The sequence below is a fragment of the Cygnus atratus genome, chromosome 3 (genome assembly GCF_013377495.2).
Source record: "Cygnus atratus isolate AKBS03 ecotype Queensland, Australia chromosome 3, CAtr_DNAZoo_HiC_assembly, whole genome shotgun sequence".
NCBI classification, from domain to species: domain Eukaryota; kingdom Metazoa; phylum Chordata; class Aves; order Anseriformes; family Anatidae; genus Cygnus; species Cygnus atratus.
In genome coordinates this window covers 101,509,891-101,528,517 of record NC_066364.1, presented here as the reverse complement: position 1 = coordinate 101,528,517, position 18,627 = coordinate 101,509,891, and the positions used below count along the sequence as shown (strand labels likewise).

Below are 18,627 nucleotides of genomic sequence, written 5' to 3'. Positions count from 1 at the left end.
GTGCAGAACCTTTCCCTAACACCCAGCCTGACCCTCCCCGTCCCAGCCCCAGGCCGTCCCCTCGGGTGCTGTCGCTGTCCCCAGAGAGCAGAGCTCAGCGCCTGCCCCTCCGCTCCCCTCGTGAGGGAGCTGCAGGCCGCCATGAGGCCTCCACTCAGCCTGCTCTACTCTGGGCTGAACAAACCAAGGGGCCTCAGCTGCTCCTCACACGTCTTCCCCTCTAGGCCCTTCACCAGCTTTGTAGCCTTTGGACACCCTTTAATACTTTTATGTACTTATGCACCACTACTGTGCTGCCCAAAACTGCACGCAGTACTCAATGTGAGGCTGCACCAGAGCAGAGCAGGACAATCCTTCCCTTGACCGGCTGGCAGTGCTGTGCTTGGTGCACCCCAGGACACGGTTGGCCTTGGCTGCCAGGGCACACTACTGGCTCATTCAACTTGCTGTTGACCAGAACCCCCAGTTCCATTTCTGTGGGGCTGCTCTGCAGCCTCTCGGTCCCCCCTGTCTGCGCATGTATCTAGCGTTGCTCTGTCCCAGGTGCAGAATCTGGCACTTGTTAAATTTTGCATGGTTGCTAATTGCCCACCCCTTTAATTTGTCAAGATCTCTCTGTAAGGTCTCTCTAGCCTCAAGGGAGTCAACAGCTCCTCCTGATACAGTATCATCAGTAAGCTTAGTATGCATTTGAGTCCTGCATCTCGATAATTTATAGAAACATTAAAGAGAACTGGCCCTGAAGTGGAGCTCTGGGGAACGCGACTAGTTTTATCACATTTAGTATAATCCAATTTACTCTAACCCTTTGAGCTGCACCTGTCAGAGGTGGAATGTAATTCATGCAGTAAAAGAATCTTCTATAATGCAGACATCTAGAATTTATCATCTGAGGATGCTTACACAAATGGAACAGTTGTCAGTAATGAAGTGAACATCATCACCTGTTAAACGTGTTCCTATACTAGAGCTGCACTGTTCTTGAATAAAAGAATTTCTGAAACTGTGTGTGTCAGTAGGGCTGAGTGTCCTGCCCCCATGACAAACTGTTGTGCTGATAATAGTAAAGCAGAATTACTGCCTCAGAGAGCGATAAGTCTGTGACACAAGACTTCTTAACATTTATTTTCTTCATGGTCTGAAATGTGTTTACTTCCTTTAATTGTTGGAAGGTACACCTCTTACTGTCCCAATAAAGTAAATAAAGAGGGAGCTGCATTGCACTTCCTGTTTTTTCCCTTTGCTACTTTTTTGTCGTCTTTTCACAGTTAGGGCAAACTAAGGAAACTTGAGATATTTGACTGTTGTGAGAAGATTCTAAATTTTAACAACAATTTATGACATGCAGAAACAACGACTTTGTGCAAGGAATTGCTGAGATCCATTGAGGAAGAATCCAGTGTCATTCAGCAGGGTTGTTAGAACCACGCTGATGAAATATAGAGCAAACCTGCTGTAAAAGGCTGGCCCTGAGAGGTTACAGGCCAAGGATGTCACATTTTTCCATTTCCAAAACCATGCAGAAAGCTTAGTTTACTGAATTCTCTGCTTTCCTTTATAGTTCTTTGCATAGCTGTCCACTACAATAGATTACGTGTAGCTTGACCCCGGCTATCAGTTTTGACCTTGTATTTGGTTCTGGTTTATCCTAACTGATCGCTTACCACTTCGTAGCACCTGACAACCCCTGGGACAAGAATCCTTGATGTTGTGCTATAAAATGGAGGGGAGAATGGAGTAGGAAGCTGTGGAGCCACTAATGTGATGGGCTGCAGCCTTGAACCATTGCATGATCCACCTGGGCTTGCTGGGCAGGACCAAAGTTGCTGTTCCTTTGGCTGCAGTTCCTGTGTGTAACTTCCCAACTAGTGATGTGGTTTTCGTGGCTGAGCTTGTAATCCTTCGTGCTCACAAAAATGAGTTGGAAATTGATTCTAATGCCAAATTGATTTTGAAACTAAGCACTTGAAATCATATTTATTTGTGTATTTCGGGCTCTTAAAAATAGATAATTGACTTTCTGGTTTCCATTAGTAATTTCTCCTTCTGCTTCTTTCCTAAACAGATACAAATGTGAGCTTGAGAGAAGTCAGCAAGCGTTGATTGCAGGAGACTTGTCATTCAGTGGTACTCCACAGAAAAATTTCACTACTCCTTTAACACCAGTTCAAAGTCATAATGGTAAATGAATTTTTCTACATCTAGCACAGATAGCCAATTGTCAGATCCCTTGGAAGGTGGGAGAGATTTTTTGAATATTACACTTAGGTACTGAGTCGCCTAGTCCATACTGCGTAGCTTATTATGACAGTGTCCAGTTTGTAACACTGTAAATTCCAAGGTTAAAAAATATTAGTGCAGATTGAACTGTTACTGCAAATATTACATCTTTTCAGCACTACATTGATGGGCATGGAATAACAATAGGAATATTTATCAACAGACCGCAGCAATTTTTTGCATGCTTGTTCCTAGTGTTAGTTCCCTTCACGTAGCGAAGAGCGAATTTCTTCTCTTTCATGCACTGCAGGTGCTTTAACTAAAGTTCAATCAACAGTCATTTCTTTTCTTTAGGAGATTATTTTTGGCTTAGAATATTATTGTGCATAATAATCTGCACAATTAAAACCTCTGTATCCACTTCAAAGCATCACTTCTATCTTCAAATTAGTGACATCAAATAGATTTAAAATATTTGAATGAACTGGAAAAACGAGAGGAAGATTCCGTAACAGGAGAACTGTTATGTAGCCAGACACCTCAGTGCTGTATACACTGAAGAACTGCGATGGGTTCCACATTGAGAATGCTTGCTTTGCTGTGAACAAATGTTCTGTGTGTTTGGCATCTCAGTCTTACTCCAGTTGCAAATCTGAGATATTTTCATGTATTCTTGTTTCTTTTAATTCCCTTATACATATCCAAAAAGGGGTGCAGGACTGGCGATGTCAGGTATTCCAGATTTCCACACAGAAGTGTGGCCTTCCTGAAGTAAGGATTAGGTTAAAGTAACTATTTAAAATGGTGTTGTTGCAAGAGTTTGTTTTCATTGAAAGCTGGTGTGTTAAATTATTTCAGATGTTACAAAGTATTCTAGTTCTAGGTCTTTTTTTTGGAAAATGTAGAATTATTTACAAATTCAAGAAAAGGGAAGCAAGACTTGTGTTAGACTAATATACTCTTTTTAAAATTTCAACAAAAGAATCCTGTCCAATACCTATTACATTTGAAAGTTGCTCAAGGAAAAGATCCAGCCTTATTTTCTGTTTGTTTCTTAATAATGTTAATGCTACTGGGCTAGTAGTGTAAAATTATATATACATATGTATACGCGCACACAATATCTGTATGTATGTGCATGTATCATTAAATATATACACGTTTTTGAAAGTGAAAAAATATAGATACATGTTCATTATTATATGCATTATATACATTTTTCTATATGTATTACATATTGTCAAAAAAGCACGGAAATGAACTCTGGCATTGAATCCTTACTTTTAACAGTTGTGTTTTCATTCTAATGTCAAGTTCCACGTATGCCACAGGTGTACTTTTGAGGACATAAATTACTAAAAATATTTTTATATATAATTCTTTCTTCCTCATGATCTGATGCTTCTGACAGCTGTTCATTTTCATCACTCCTGTGATAGGAAGAGGCTAGAAAAGATTACCTGTATACTAAGTTGTATTATGAAAAAGTATTCATCATGTCTTTGTAGATGCTAAGTTTGAAGAATTAGAAGAAAAATACAAGAAAGAAGTAGAAGAAAGAAAAAAGCTAGAATTAGAACTGAGAACCATCCAGAATAACGTAAGTATCTTTTGAAAATAATATGTTAGGTCTAAGAAAGTTACAACTGCTTAAACTTGGAAAATGGAGTGGAAATTAAGTGAAATATATTCTGCATCACTTCAAGTACAATTAATATATATGTATTAAAAAGATTAATGAGTGTGTCCTGCCATTCAAAAGTAATCTATAGCCAGCATAATTGAATAGCAAAGGAAAGAAGGATATTAAAAATGAAAACACATCTTTCAAAACCTAGAAGTCTTGGGCAGTCAAGGACAAGTGAAAACAGTGCCAGTTTTGACAATTTAAATATGATAAAATAGTAAAATAAGCTTTGAAAAGATTACAAGAAATAATTTACCCAGCAAGCAAAAAATAGTAAATTTTTTAAATGTGTAAGTAGTAGCAAGTATCTTAGAGGATCTCAGAGGCCAATAGATGATGAAGACGTAAAGGTTCTCATTGAGAACAAGAAGCTGAAATCTTTTTGGCTTGGTATTTACTCTTTAAAGGCTAAGACATATATCTCAAAGCCTTTCTTTATGTTGGTTGAATGTGTGGCATAGACTCAAATTGAAAAGCCAGAAGAATCTTAAAAGAAATTGATAAAATGAATAGTACTAAAAAAAACCCACCAGATACAGACAATATTTACCAATGAACTGATACAGCACTCTGAAGTGGGACTGCTGATTTCATTCTCCTCTTGGCACTAGCAGGTGGCAAGGGTGATACCAGTTTTTAGAAAGCCTTGCAGTACCCGTTCCTGGGAATGTAGTTTACGAAGGCCAACTTTTGTCCTGGACAAAATTTTGTCCTGGAAAAATTGTTAGAAACTTAAACAAAACAAAATAAATGTATTTAAATGTATTTAAATGTAAAACAAAATAAATGTATTGATGCATGTGTATATATAATATATGGAGAAAAGATCAACTGTTTATTATTTGTGAAGGTAAATAATGCCTCACATATTTTCAGAGGTGTATGGTTCTGGTTTTTGTTTTTCTTAGAGTAAATCAGAGAACAAGTGTGATTAATTCAATGTAATATTACTGGATATCCAAAATGCTTTGAAAAAAAACTAAACTGCTTTGATAAGGCAGAGTTCCTCTTGTGAATTCCGGTAAAGATTGAGGGCTAGGAATAAACGGTCAGTTTCTGCAGCTGGGGAGTGATCAACAGTGGAGCCTGAAAAGGATGAGTGCAGAGAACAGTGCTATTCAGCGTATTTGGTAACTATCTGAAAAAGCGTTGAACAAGATGGCTGAAGACCACACGATTTTATTATAGTACATTGCAATAGCTAAGATATCAAGTTAAATTCAGCATCAGAAATGTGAAGTAACGCACCTGGAAAACATAATCTGAACACTGCATACCTGATACACTCCGGCTCCAAATTTGGTGAAAATATTCTAGGCAGTAATTCTGTTATTATTGTCGCTAGATCTCTGGAAACTTCAATATTGCGTGCAACAATGGTGACAAAGAATTATTTTATTTGAAAAAACTAATGGGGAAAATTTTTTTCCCGTGTTCCCTGCATGTTCCACAATTCTGGTCATCTCATCTGAAAACAGGTATAGTAGAACAGGATGGTTCAAAGATGAGTGAGGGTCAAGAGAGGAAACAGAAAATGGTCATTTTTCTATTTTTGTAAGGCACAATAACAAGTACCAGCTTTGCACAATTTGAACAAAAACTATTTAATGTTATACAGTGTTAAATGACAGAGCTCTTTGTCACAGAGTACTGTAAAAAAAACAAAATACAGACAGATCCAAAAGGGAAAATACAGGTGAAGCATTTCAGTAAAAATTAATTCCTTTAATTTCCAGGTTTCAAACATTTGTCTCAGGAACTCAGGAAATTTAAATGGCACATCAGGGGAATGATTACCTTGCTTATTGTTAGGTTTTTATGTTCCCTGTCCATAAAAAATATATTTTATAAGATTGGAGACAGTATCCTGGGCTATAATAAGCTTCTGGTCCTAGCACAGCTGTTCCTACATGACAATATATTCTCTGGTTGGACTGAGAAGTCAGACTGGGCATTACCTGGTTTAGGGCATTACTTTAAAAAAATAGTAAATAGGAGGCATTTGAAAATCCATTTTAAAAATACAGTTAGGGGCATTATTGTCTGAGTTTTTTTCATTTAAAACATTTATAGGAGGGAAAAAAGTTAGATTTGGACTGTCGCTAATTTTTCTTTGCAAAGAGGTTATAAGCTGGCACCTAGCATTTTCTGTTACTGTGATTTTGGCTATTCTGTGCATAAAGGTTTAAATAACTGAGTATGTTCTGAATTTACCTGTGTTTGTTCGGAATAAATATGGGGCAGATATCAGATATGTTAGTCTAGACTTCTATATTTCTTGCAGTTTGCTTGTGTCAGAAATTGCCTGTTAGAATGTAGGCATTGATTTTGAAAAATGTAGGAGGTAAATGATGTTATTCTCTTGAAAAACACAAAAATCTGGATATGTTAAATATAGACAGATCAAACTCAGTTTTTCAGGGATCCTGGTCTGTGCTGATAAGTACTTGCTATGCTTTTATACTTGAATTAATGTTATTTTATTTATGTAGTATAAAAAGCAGTGATATCAATCAGTAATTTGCACCAGTGTATGATGTATGTTAACATAACAATTTGAAATGACCACGACCTATTATCTACTTATTAATAAATGAATTTTGTTATATGTCAGCTGTGGAACTGTGTAAGGATAGATCCTTTTTTTTTTTTTTTTTTGGTCACAGAAAATAAATCAGCCTTATCCTCAGCAAAGCTCTTTGAGTCACAGGGAGATTGCTTGGCATCAGGCTTCCTCATCTGTGTTTTCATGGCAACCAGAAAAGACACCATCTAAAAATCAAGAAACCCCTGCAAAGAGAAGTTCTACAACATCCTATTTTCCGTGGGAAAAGGAAACAAATTCTAGTATAATATCAGAGAAGAAGGAGTTTGACAACAGCTTTGCTGAGAATTGTAACTCTTCACTCATCACCCCGCTCAGAGCACAGAACCAAGGTATCTGGTATATTTCTTTAAAAGCCAGAGGCAGCCTCCTGTATGGCTTCATGAAAGCTGCTGTGCGGATAGAAGAGGGGCACTGGAATTAGTGCTTTAGTGAGGAAAAGAGGAAGATACCTGTTGTTGCCTTTGGCAGCTAGCTCGGCTGGCTACTGGTGTGTGTATTCACAATGACCGGCCAGTACGTGGCGATTATCCACAAGCTGCGGTAGCTTTTACATAACGGGTGTGGGATTTAGGAGGGGAGTTTGTATTTATGATGTGGGCAGGGGATATCACACCAAAATTGAAGGAGAACAGCCTTTTCTAATAATTCCATTGCTTATGGAACAATTCTCTTGAAGTTAAAACTTTTCAGGATTTCATTCCATCTGTGTTAAATTCAAATTCAATTATATTTTTCCTTAATTTTGTATGACTATTGAGATTTATGGCTGAGCAATATCTGTTTAAAAATTCATTGATTGAACGTGCTTAATGCATAACTGAGTTCATCCATAAAGGATGTTACAGGAAGCCTGGGATAGAATAAGATACTAAAAATACAATGAAAAAGCAAAATACGGTATTATTTTCTGCATGTTGGTAGAAATACATTTTCTCTGATATCTGATAATTGGAAGAGAACAAGGATTTGTTTGGTTATGGATTTGGTGGCCATTTACTTAAACCTGCTGTTTGGACCAGGTTTTCCACTAACTGCTTTTTACAGGATTTTTTTAATTGGTTTCTGTATTTTCCAGATGTTTATTCAAATGTCTGCATGTAAAACTTTAGTCCGGGCAGTGTTTTTCAGTTTGGAAGCCATATGAATTCAGCATCAGGAGAACAGGTTTTTGTATATTAATAAATAAATTTTAGCAATTAATATTAATTCTTGATAACAGTCCTGGAGCCGGCCAATGCTTTTTACCATAAAATTGCATTGTGATTTTGGAAGGCAGACTCCTGCTGATGTATATTCTGACAAGATCACTTGGTTTTTACTTCTTATATATGTAGTTTTAGGAGCAAGAAAAACATTAAAATGTGAAATACTATATTTGCAGATGTGAAATAGCTCAGAAGTCTCTTTGAAGCAGAGGCTCACAGTTGCCCCAAATAAATGTTTGCAGTGGATATCTACCCTTTAAAAATAAATAAAACACAGATAAAAATATGTGTTGAGTACATTTTTCTGTATTTTTAAAAACAACAAAGAAAAAAAAAGAAAAACAAAAATAACAGCAGAGTAACAAATTGTCTTTGCTTTTGCAATATTTGTGCCTGACTTTGCATTTTGCTGTGCTCTCATACATTACAAAATGGAATTGGTTGATTTAGTCAACTATTTTTTAGTCTTGATAGTTATAGTCATTAAGATTATAGTAGTAGAAGAGAGTTGAAATTTTTGTGTTCAGCTTGCTCAACATTTTGCAGTGTTTCTGCTTCTGTCAGGGACTTCGGTTGTTATCAAACATACTCAATATTTTAAAATTCATAGACTCTTGGAAAGCTGAGTTCCTGGAAGACATACCTTTCAGCAGAAAGTATCTTTAATCTTAACTGTTTTTAAAATTCAGAGCTAAATCCCAAGGTTAAAGACCTAGAAAAACAACTGCAAGCTCTAGAAAAAGAGAAGAAATCCCATATGAATAAACATCAAGAGGCTGAACTCAAGCTGGACAGAATGAAGTTGGAATTAACAAAGAAGGATAAAGTCATAAATAAAACCAGAGATAAAATAACTCAAATGACGATGGAACTCAATCAAGCAATGACACAGGTGAGGTGTTGCATTACATCTTCTGAACGTCCTTACAATTCATTCCCAGTATTAATGTGTGTCAGTTTTCAGCCATTTTAGTAAGAACCAAGATACTCTGCTAAGTTTCTTGGACATTTGCTGAGATTCCAGTTTTGAGAAGAATATGTTAGTTTGTGTATTACCTGTAAAAATGTAAGTATTCATAAGGAGTTGCCGTTTTCTGGAAGGTTCTTACTCCACCTGAAGAAATATTTTTCATCCATTAGGAATAGCCCTCAGGCAAGATTGACTGGATTTCTGAAAAATATTTTCAGATCAAGTTGTGTAGAGCAACAATGACATCTGGTGGCAAGATGTGGCACTAAACAGACTGTCATGTAACTGAAAACTGAAATCAGTATTTGAAAAATACTGAAAAATGAAAACTGAAAAATCAGTATTTGTTGCCTATACTACAGTATGTTGTGGTGAGATAGTCTTTGGATTTGAAATGACTTGTATAAACTAAAATCTGGGTTAAAATGCCATGCAAGAGGATGTTGAGAATGTATGTAGTTTTAAAATAAGATTTCATGACCTAATCCTAAGCAGTTTGCATACGTAGGCATACTAGGTAAAGAAAAAGATAGTACAATTTGTTCAGTTTGTTTAGTTGAGAATTTAGAGTATTTAAATATATAATACATAAAAATGAATCCACTTGATTTTTGCTGTTGGTCATGCAAAGAGAACACCACTGTTTAAAATCATTGAATTCAAACTGCAGATAACCAGTTAGAAGTTTCCTTTTACTGATCAGTTGAGTTACAGCATCTTCCTCAACTCCTCTTTCACAGCATTTGACAGATATGAAAATAGTACCCAGAAGTAATAAGTGACTAGTGACATGATTATTTGAATCTTCATATTTCCATCTAGCTTTTTCTTTTCCTACTACTTTGACTCGCCTACAGGATAGGAGAAAAATATTTGTGTGTGTCTTCTCCAGATATAATGATTATTATGCATTTTTCTCAGCAAGTTTCTACATGCTACCTCAGTATATTGGAAAGCTGTGCTGTTTCCCACAGCTCCTGTATTGGTCCTTAAAAATAAACCTTTGCGTGTTGAGGGTTAACCAGTGTGTTTTTTGAGAGAGAGAGAGAGCAACATTTGGCTGTAGGAGTAAGACTGGCTGGCCCTGCTTGAATTGAGGCACAGCCTGTCCTTAAGGTACCGTGCAGCATCTCCTTGGCTCAGAGGATTCCTTTGGTCCCGACAGCTGAAAGTTGTTCCTTTCTGTTACATTTTCCTTCTTGCACTGAAACTGGATCTCTGCCCACCCCTCCTGCTTTGTACGAACTGCACTGAGGTTCTGGATTTTAGTTTCCTGCCTCATATCCCAAATTTAATTTCCGGCATGTCTCTTGCACGGTTGTCACTAGCACCATTCCCTGACTGCAGCACTTCCTCTGTGTTATCAGATACTCTCCCATATTATGTGGTAGGCAGGGTTCTGCCTGGCAGGCAAGTTCCCATGGGATCTTCCAGGGGCTCACGGTCTCTGTGGTCTGCTTAATAACCTAGCATCCCTGTACTACTACCTGCATCTTGTTTTCTTACGGCATAAAGGCACTGTTGTTTCAGTAAGTCATTCACCAGCTTTTGTTGCTGGGGAATAAAACCAGTCCTGTTCACCCTTTGCCATTATTTCCCACCCTCTGGGAAAAAAAAAAAAAAAAAAGGTGTTTAGCCTTAACAGGTTGGTTTTGGAATAAAAACACATTTTACTTTTCAGGGAGTTGGGTGACACTGCGTCACTCTCTTAGTTAACATAATATTAACATAGTAAGCTAAATCAGGCAGCAAGTTCTTCATGTGGAGGTTAAACCAGAAAATACCCTGCTGATTTTTTTGTAATTAAAGTCTGAATTGTGGAAAAGACCCTCTTGTTGTTCGGGTAGGCTAAGATAATTGCTTTTGATTTGGACAGAAAAAAAAAAAAAAAAACTTATGAACTTAAAACACCTCTTGCATTTTTAACGTTTGGGATTGATAAATAATTATTGTAGGTCCAAATGATGGAGCAAAAGATGAAAAGATTGTCTGAAGAACTGAACTGTCAAAGACAAAATGCTGAGAGTACTCGTCAGTCTTTAGAACAGAAAATAAAGGCTAAGGAGAAGGAATACCAAGAGGTAAGGTGGAACTTTTTATTAATTTTGACTTGCTGAGGAGATGAAATCACTTGGCCTGTTTTGTGTACCTGCTTTTCAGTTCATTGCAATCACACCTGATAGATAAAAGTCGCAAAGGTAGTTGGAAAAACTGAAAACACATCACAGTAGAGGGGAGGGGCTGCCAGAGAGATGCAGACTTAGGTTAGGGTTCATCAGATATTAGAGAATCTGTGCAAGAGGCCGGAGTGAGATACGAATCCATGAGAAACCAGGTTGCGCTGGCTCACGGAATTACGTACATGTGGGTTCAAACTCAGTTATTTGTTGGTGTGCAATCTGAGTTAATTTTTCCTGCATGTCACACATGAGAAACAAATTTCTTTAGGATTATGCCTTTCTTCTAATCTTGGTTTGTGCTCAGAAGATGGTAAAATATGGGATTAGCATCAGTGTCCTTAGTTTCCTTTTTGTGCCAGCTATTGCAGAGAGAACAAGTGTAGCAGTATCCCAGAAAATTTTTGGAGTGAAGTTAGGTTTAGTATTAACTTTCAGATTCAGATTACATCTAAACTCCTTGTATAATACGATCACTACCAGGAAATCCAAAAGATTACTTGGGTTTGGAAGTGATGACAACATTTCAGATTGGCATTTTAAATTTGCTTTAGGGGTTGGATAGAGGGTTGCCCTGAAGACGACTGCTGTTGTGTCAGATCTTTAACCTAAAACGTTCTCTGAGGTATCCCTAGAAAGATAAAATCACTGGTAGAGGACTTCTGCTGGAGTGGCTGATGAACAATATTGATACGTGAGTGAAAACGTGGTTTCATAAAATCTGTCAGTAGATGCTAACACAGGATCTCAGAGAGATACAGGACCTGGTCTAGAAGTGATAAATAAGAGTTGATCTTTGAATAATTGTTGCATGAAAAAGAGTGTCAAAAGATTCAAATAGAGCAGTAACATCAAAAGATGGGTTTGAAGAAGCATTATGTCGTTGATTCTCCTTACAAACCCAATCTGTGTTGGCTGGTGCATGCACCGACTGGAATCCTTCGTGGAGATGGCAGTGCTGAGAGCAGAGAAGCAGCACAGCACCCTGCACACGGGTGGTTTGTTGCTACAGCCTGCTTCAGCAGCTGCTCGCTTGGATGCCAGGCAGTTTAGGTGCCATGCACAGGAACTGCTCCTGTGAAGTAGACTTTATTTTTGTTAAAAAGGCCTTCATAAGGCTAATATGTAAATCCACACACTCTCATTCTAGGTTGTGCAACAAGGCCAGCTGGTGTGAGGAACACTTTCTCTGTAATGTTTGTCATCTGTAAGCTGTTATAAACTATTATGAAGTTTGTTTAATGTTCGTTTATTTGTATGAACTGGATGCTATGCATGGCAGCCAAATCCCATGTAAAGGTTTTGTTTTATGCATTCGGGCATCCAAATATGTGTACTATCTTGGGAACTCTCGTCTGTGCATTTTCCTCAGGGGGGATTTTTCCACTCTGTGAAACCTAAGTCCCGTCCTGGTCCTACCGAATTCTGCCCCGTGAAGCCTTGCTTGTGTGTTCCTTATCCCATTTCTGTTTCTAGAAGGCAGGTGAGATTCAGGTGTGCATTCAGTTAACTTCCATAAAGCCAAAGGCCTGGGGCTTCTTAGGCTTTATTCAGAGTTGGTAACACAGACTGGTTTCAGAGTCTAAACAATTTCCAGTGTTCTCTCTCAAATTTTGTTTGAATGTTTCCATCTGAGCTTCAAACTTCCATAATTATTGGATTGCTATGGAACATAAAGGCATTGACTTCATCTTTTCATTAATAAGGAGCTCACTAGGGTCCAAAAGACCTCCTCGCATGTGCTCAGGAAATGTTCCTGACCAGAGGTTTGCAAAAGAGCCCTTAGATCTCGTACGTACTTTCCTCAGCATTAGTTACTTGCGTCAGCTAATGTGACACCCAGGTGGTGTCACATCTTTCCTTTCGGAATTTGCATACTGCTTCTGCCACCTTCTTCTGTGGGAATGCAATTGCAGAGCTGTCTATACTGGGTTCTATGTAGAAAGATGCTAAAAATATATGCGTGTATACATATCAACATATTAGCACTTGATTAGGCACTGAAATTGCTACAGAACCGCAACTGTAGGAACCAGAGGCACAGGAACAGCCCCAGTGAGGACTTGCAAGCCCAACTGTTTTCTTAATGGATGCCTACTTGGCACGTTGGAGGATCCACACGAGCTAGATTGTCCTACAGATTTCAGGAAGTCTGTTTTGTGCCATTTTCATGACTGCCTTTGTAAGAGTCTCTAGTTGTTTAGTCCCATGCTGGGTATTATTTTAAGAATAATTTTAGATTTTCCTAGGAAAAAAAATGAACCCTACAGTATGGTGTGCACGTAATAGCAAAGAAGAGATGAATTTGTCCACGTGTTGTACTTTAATGTAATTCTTATTTGAAACATCCTGAAAATAACAAATTTTAGTACTGATACTTCTACTAGTTTTAGATTTTTTCCCTTTTCATGATATGGATGTTGCTGTAAAGGAGTTTTTAAGCAGATGACACAAATGGTGTTACAACCATTCTTGCCCACGACAAATTTACAGCGTGCATCAAAGTTGTTTTCAAGTTTTTGTTTATTGTGTTAGATGGGTGTTTCAGAGCAGGCAGTATCTGCTAATGAAAATCATTCTGTTGTTGCTTCAGTAACCGAAATAGAAACTTGTTTTAATTTGTCTATTTATTGCTTTGATATTGTACCACTGTTTTCTAGGAACTAGCCTGTCAGCAACGTTCCTTACAAAAGCTGGATCAGCAGAGCAGCCATGTAAGAAACAAATTGAACCAGGAGCTACAGCAAGCCAAAAATGACTTCAACTCCCTGCAGGCAGAATTTGACAAAGTAAGCTTTTAATACTAATATCTTCTTCTGAAGCTAGGATTTACTGATCTTGACAGCACTGCCTTAAATTAATTCTACTTAAAGCAAATAATAATAATTAATGTGGAAGCTTATATTGATGTTTTGTGCAGTTTGTATTAGCTGTTTTGTATTTACCATTTCTCACTGAAGTGCGATGTAGTTAAATGTTAATTGCAGGGTTTAGAAGGTTTGGGGCTAGTCCACTTTCCACAGGGAAGGAGACGTGAGTGCAGAACAGTGAAACTAAAATAAAGCTGCTGTGTGAGAGGGGAATAGTTGGGGCTTATCACAAGAGACACCTTGTACGAAAAACCTGCAGAGGTGCAGTCTGATGATAGAGCTAAGCTGATCAACAAGTAGTTGCCTTTTGGAACCACAGCCCCACTTCATGCTCCCTGTTCATGCATTCCTGTTACTTCATTTGTAGCAGCACCCCCACTCATCTGAACATGCAGAGAGCTGAAACAAGGGCTAAAAGAACAAAGAAAAATTATTTATAAATAATTTATAAATAATAAGAATTTCTCATTAGTTTAACTCCCTGGACTTCCTCTCCACAAAATCCAGATGAATCGGGGTTTGTATGAGGAGGAACCTGAGTACAGGGGAGGTCTCTCCCACTTCCATTAGAAGGTTTCTTCCCACTAGCCATTAGATCCCACTAGTTGTGATGGGACCACAGTTTTAAGGAATTTAGAAAGCAGCAAAAGTCTAAAGAGAGGATGACTGAAAAAGATACATATGTATGGGTCAAAAAACTCTTGAGAGCAGCTATAAAGCAGCAGAGCTAACTGAATTATTAAAAAGGGCCATGAGTCTTTGAAAGCCATGCTGAGAAGGGCCATTAGCAGGGAGGCTGAACGAAAACAGTATTCCTGAAAGTGACAACAGCTTTCTTACAAGCTTGTTTTATTTTAGAAATTTAGTTCTGTGAAAACATTGTCAAGCCTTTTCAAGGGAGGTTTCTTTATACACATCTTACTTCGCATGTACTTACTGAATAAATTGATTTTGTATAGAAAAGTAAGTGCTTTTAGTTCTTTCTCCAAGAAAGCTAATTTATTACCTAATGATCTAAGAGCAGATTTTATATTATTGTTTGTTTTCCTGTTTTGACTTGATGATGGCATTTCCTTCCTTTCAAATCTGGAGCATTACAGGACTGTTTCAAAGAGCTAAGACCTGTTCAGTTTCTTCAAAATACTGTGTCCATGGAGTGAGAAGCATGGTTATGATCCTTCCTTTCTGACGCGCATAGGTTAGCAACAAGGCTCTTATGCTGCCAATCTCATTTGAAGCCTGTAGCTGCAAGTTGTATTAATCCACCTCAGACAGTCTATATGTATTTTAGAGACATGTTATCTTTCTGGTCAGAGGTAAAGGAACTGAAAGGCAATAAGAAGCTGTTTTCTAAACCACACTAAACAACCTTAGGTTCGTGGTGGGGTAAGATAACGTAGTTTTATTTTGTAATAGAATGTTAGAGTTTAAGCATAGAAGGTTTAAAAAAGAGTTATAAATGTCTGTAAACACAATGTGAATTTTCAACGCTCGGTTTTGCAGATAATGGCAGTGAAGCAACGCTTGGAACGTGATACCAGTGATCTCACTCAGAAGCTGTGCAGAGCGGAGCAGGCTTTATTAGCAGCCCAGGATAAGGAAACTGACTTGACAAGAAGCTTTGAGGTAACTGATGCAGAGGGGTAACGGGTTCAATTAATAATATAAATTAATAATCTGTAAACACTAGGACTGTCTAGTAGTTACCCACATAGCGTATTTCCCCATAAGCTATCTTAAAATGCTTTTATGAACTATCTTACTAATATTTTAGTCGTGACACAAAAGAAGGTCTTCACTAACTTCACGTAGACTAATGGAATTTGCATATTTGGCTGAAGGATTGGGATTATAGTGCTGTAGCATTACTGCTAATCTTCTGGTTCACGTTGGACTTCCATTACCAAACATAGCTTTTTGAGAGATTCTTGCTTTTAGTCCTGAAATAAAAATGCATAAATGTTTGTCTGATTTTAGAAGTAAATTCTAGAATCATCGACAATTTCTTTGGTATGTGCTGCCAAACTCAAAGATTTTATGCTATATCCTCTTTTGAAAAAATTGCATTTTTCTAAGAAGAAACACAGTCCAGCACATACACACTGCTCTAAATGCTTTCCTCAAAATAAAGTTTAATTCAGAGAAGTTTTTGTCTGTGGATATACTACCTCGTATACACTTGTGTAAAAATCTTTTCCACTTTAGTATCTCCTTGGTTTTCTGTGACATTATTTTGCTTTGGTAGCAATCAGAGTGGAAACACAGGAAACTGTTACAGTTGTGCCACTAGGAGACCTCTCAATGCATTTTTTATTTATTTTTTTTAATTTTCTACTTCTAATTCTCCAAATAAAGGGAAGAGAGCTTTATACCTATGGAATCCTTCTCAGTGATTTGTTTTATTTAAACGCTCTTATCTTCCTTGTTGCCTGTTGTCATGAGCAGGTATAAAATAATCTGGCATAATTTCTGCCAAAAAAAAATTAGTTGGCAAAATTTTATGAAAAAAATTTAAAGTATCACAGGGGTTTTTGACCAGATCAGCACAAGCATTGATAAACCTTTAGTATATTGTGAAAGTTCAGGTGCATTCATGCTGGTGGATTACAATATCTGGAAGCATCGCCAGGTATTGGAATGTGACTATTTAAAGCGTTAATTGTTAGAACAGTATTTCACAAGGCTTTGGCCCAGCTGACTAGGAGTCTTTTGTACAATTCCCAGGCACGGTTTGGGAGTTCACACAAGCCTGGCACCATTCCCAGCAAGCAGTTTGGTTACAGCCACCTGTTTTGGAAGACAGAAGATTTTAGTGGTACAGATACAGGCTGTTCCATGCCACTTGGCCTCAGTGCTGGATTGTGGTCCTTGGCACATATTTATTTAGCAAATAAATGTAGCCAGTGTCTTCTAGTGGTAATGCTAATCAAGAATGTGCTTGTTCTTCCAACATATCCCAAAGGAGGAAAGCAACTAAAAGCTTCTGCTCATTCTCACTGTGATCTTTCATATTTTCAATAAAAAAAAAAAAAAAAGACTTTGTATATCAAATATTGTGGGCTCATACCCTTTCTTATTTTGAAATTACAGAGTGAGGTTAGATTTGGTACAGGTGGTTTCAGGGTTGGATTTTTTTTTTTTTAGACCTTTTTGTCAGAGAGCACCTTAATTTGTGGAGATACCATTTTTACTGCAAATTCTTGGAAGCGCTTCTTTTTATCTACCAGTCTTGTATCCACCTTACTGGTCTGTAACTATAATCATTTTTTCTTCGTATTTGTTTGTCTTGGCCAGACAACTGAACAGCTGGTGACAGTGATGTTTCAGAACATGAGTGATATATTTGTGAAGAAGCTGAGTCTGGGGGAGAAGGTACTATCTGAAGAGATCAGTAACTGTGGTTTTCTCTCTGTCTTGACTCACACAAGACAGTGTGGTATATTTAGCAGAATTGAAGGCCTGGCTGTTATCTTTACTCTCATAAATAAGTATAAAGCAAAAAAAAAAAATCATCAAATTGTTTTGAAGTCTTGGAGGCTTTGATGACTGTAGGTTTTGTTTATAGCAATAGAAAATGAGATTGAATTTTTTTTTTTTTTCCTTTCCTGGAGGGAAATGTATAGAGTCTTGCAATGATGGTCTAAGTGCTTACTGTTGTTTTACAGTGGTTTTACTCTGCAGTCCTTACTGTATAAAACTGGTGTTCCAAAGAAGTTGCAAAATGGATCTACTTGTGAGACAGACTGGGGACGTTTAATCTAAGGACTGCTAAGCTTTGGTGTGGTGATATCTTAGTAGTTATGGCATCGTAAGGTAGGGCTTACATTTTGGTGGTGCAAGCACGCCCATAGCTCTTCTGGGAACAATTGGTCAGTCTGTCCCCCCAGCTGCTGGCAAGCCTGCCCACTGAAGTTCCTCCTGAATAACAGTACCACCAGTATATAGGTTCTGGAGTTTGGTTTAATTTTTGCTTTTTCAAGGCATAGTTGCAGAACGGATAAATTGGGTAAAACAACATACAAGTAGAAGTGTTGACTGGATTGAAACCAAATTGATTCTATTGCTTATAGCTTTGGAAAGAGTAAATGGCTTGTTGTTACCAGATACTTTGTTAAAGCATGGCTTCCTGGGTCTTGCTGAATGCTGTTTATTGAAAATGTTTGCACTGAATCAAAATAATTGGACCATTCAGCCTTTTTAATTTCTTTAACTTGTTTGTTCTTCTGTCCACAGATCACCCTAAATGTTCTAATGAACAGGCTTGTTTAGTCATTGACTGGTATTGCATGTGCGTGTGGTGCTTTGAAAGCAGGAAGTTTGGGTACTTGTGCTTCTTTGAAAAATTATTGTTGAGATTGCTAGAAAACTTTGTTCCTTGAAACTTTTGTGACTTTTTTATTATAAATTCGGTGTAAAGAAGGCTATGACTGGAAGGGAAGGTAACTGGTAGTGACAGTGACAATTTTAATCATGTTCTGAGGGTGATTTATTTATGTTGTTTCAAAAACAAGCCTGCCATGCCAGCAAGCTTTTAATTTTTTTCATCCAGACCTTTCTGTTTCTTGAGCTTGGCTTTTGTGAATTGCTGTCCATCTGCTAGTAGTAAACGGATGAATAATTGACGGCCTGTTTCCAATCGGACCATGCCAGAGCCATGCCATCTGTTGTCCAGCAGCACAGGAGTTTAGAGGAAAAAAAAAAATTAGTTTGCCTACAAGAACTTTTGTTTTGCTTCCTAGATGCAATGTAGTTATGGAGTTGGCTTTTTGCTTTTTTAAACTCAATTTATTTGGAAGAAAATGCTCTTAATGGCAAAATAACCCTCTGGAAATATAAGCACTTCTAAATAAAATTTGAACAGTGTTGCCATGATATTCTTTAGTAGAAAGA

General features: G+C 37.6%; 1 protein-coding gene across 2 annotated transcripts in view; it reads left to right on the top strand.

Annotated features, from left to right (window-relative positions):
- Nucleotides 1–18,627, top strand: part of CENPF (centromere protein F) — a 42,380-nt gene that overhangs the window by 3,071 nt on the left and 20,682 nt on the right. For both annotated transcript variants that reach the window (XM_050709970.1, XM_050709971.1), the window contains exons 4-11: nucleotides 2,066–2,181; nucleotides 3,729–3,820; nucleotides 6,574–6,844; nucleotides 8,410–8,612; nucleotides 10,646–10,771; nucleotides 13,528–13,656; nucleotides 15,241–15,363; nucleotides 17,032–17,109. In XM_050709970.1, coding sequence (XP_050565927.1) covers nucleotides 2,066–2,181; nucleotides 3,729–3,820; nucleotides 6,574–6,844; nucleotides 8,410–8,612; nucleotides 10,646–10,771; nucleotides 13,528–13,656; nucleotides 15,241–15,363; nucleotides 17,032–17,109 — 1,138 coding nt within the window. The remainder of the gene's footprint in view (nucleotides 1–2,065; nucleotides 2,182–3,728; nucleotides 3,821–6,573; nucleotides 6,845–8,409; nucleotides 8,613–10,645; nucleotides 10,772–13,527; nucleotides 13,657–15,240; nucleotides 15,364–17,031; nucleotides 17,110–18,627) is intronic.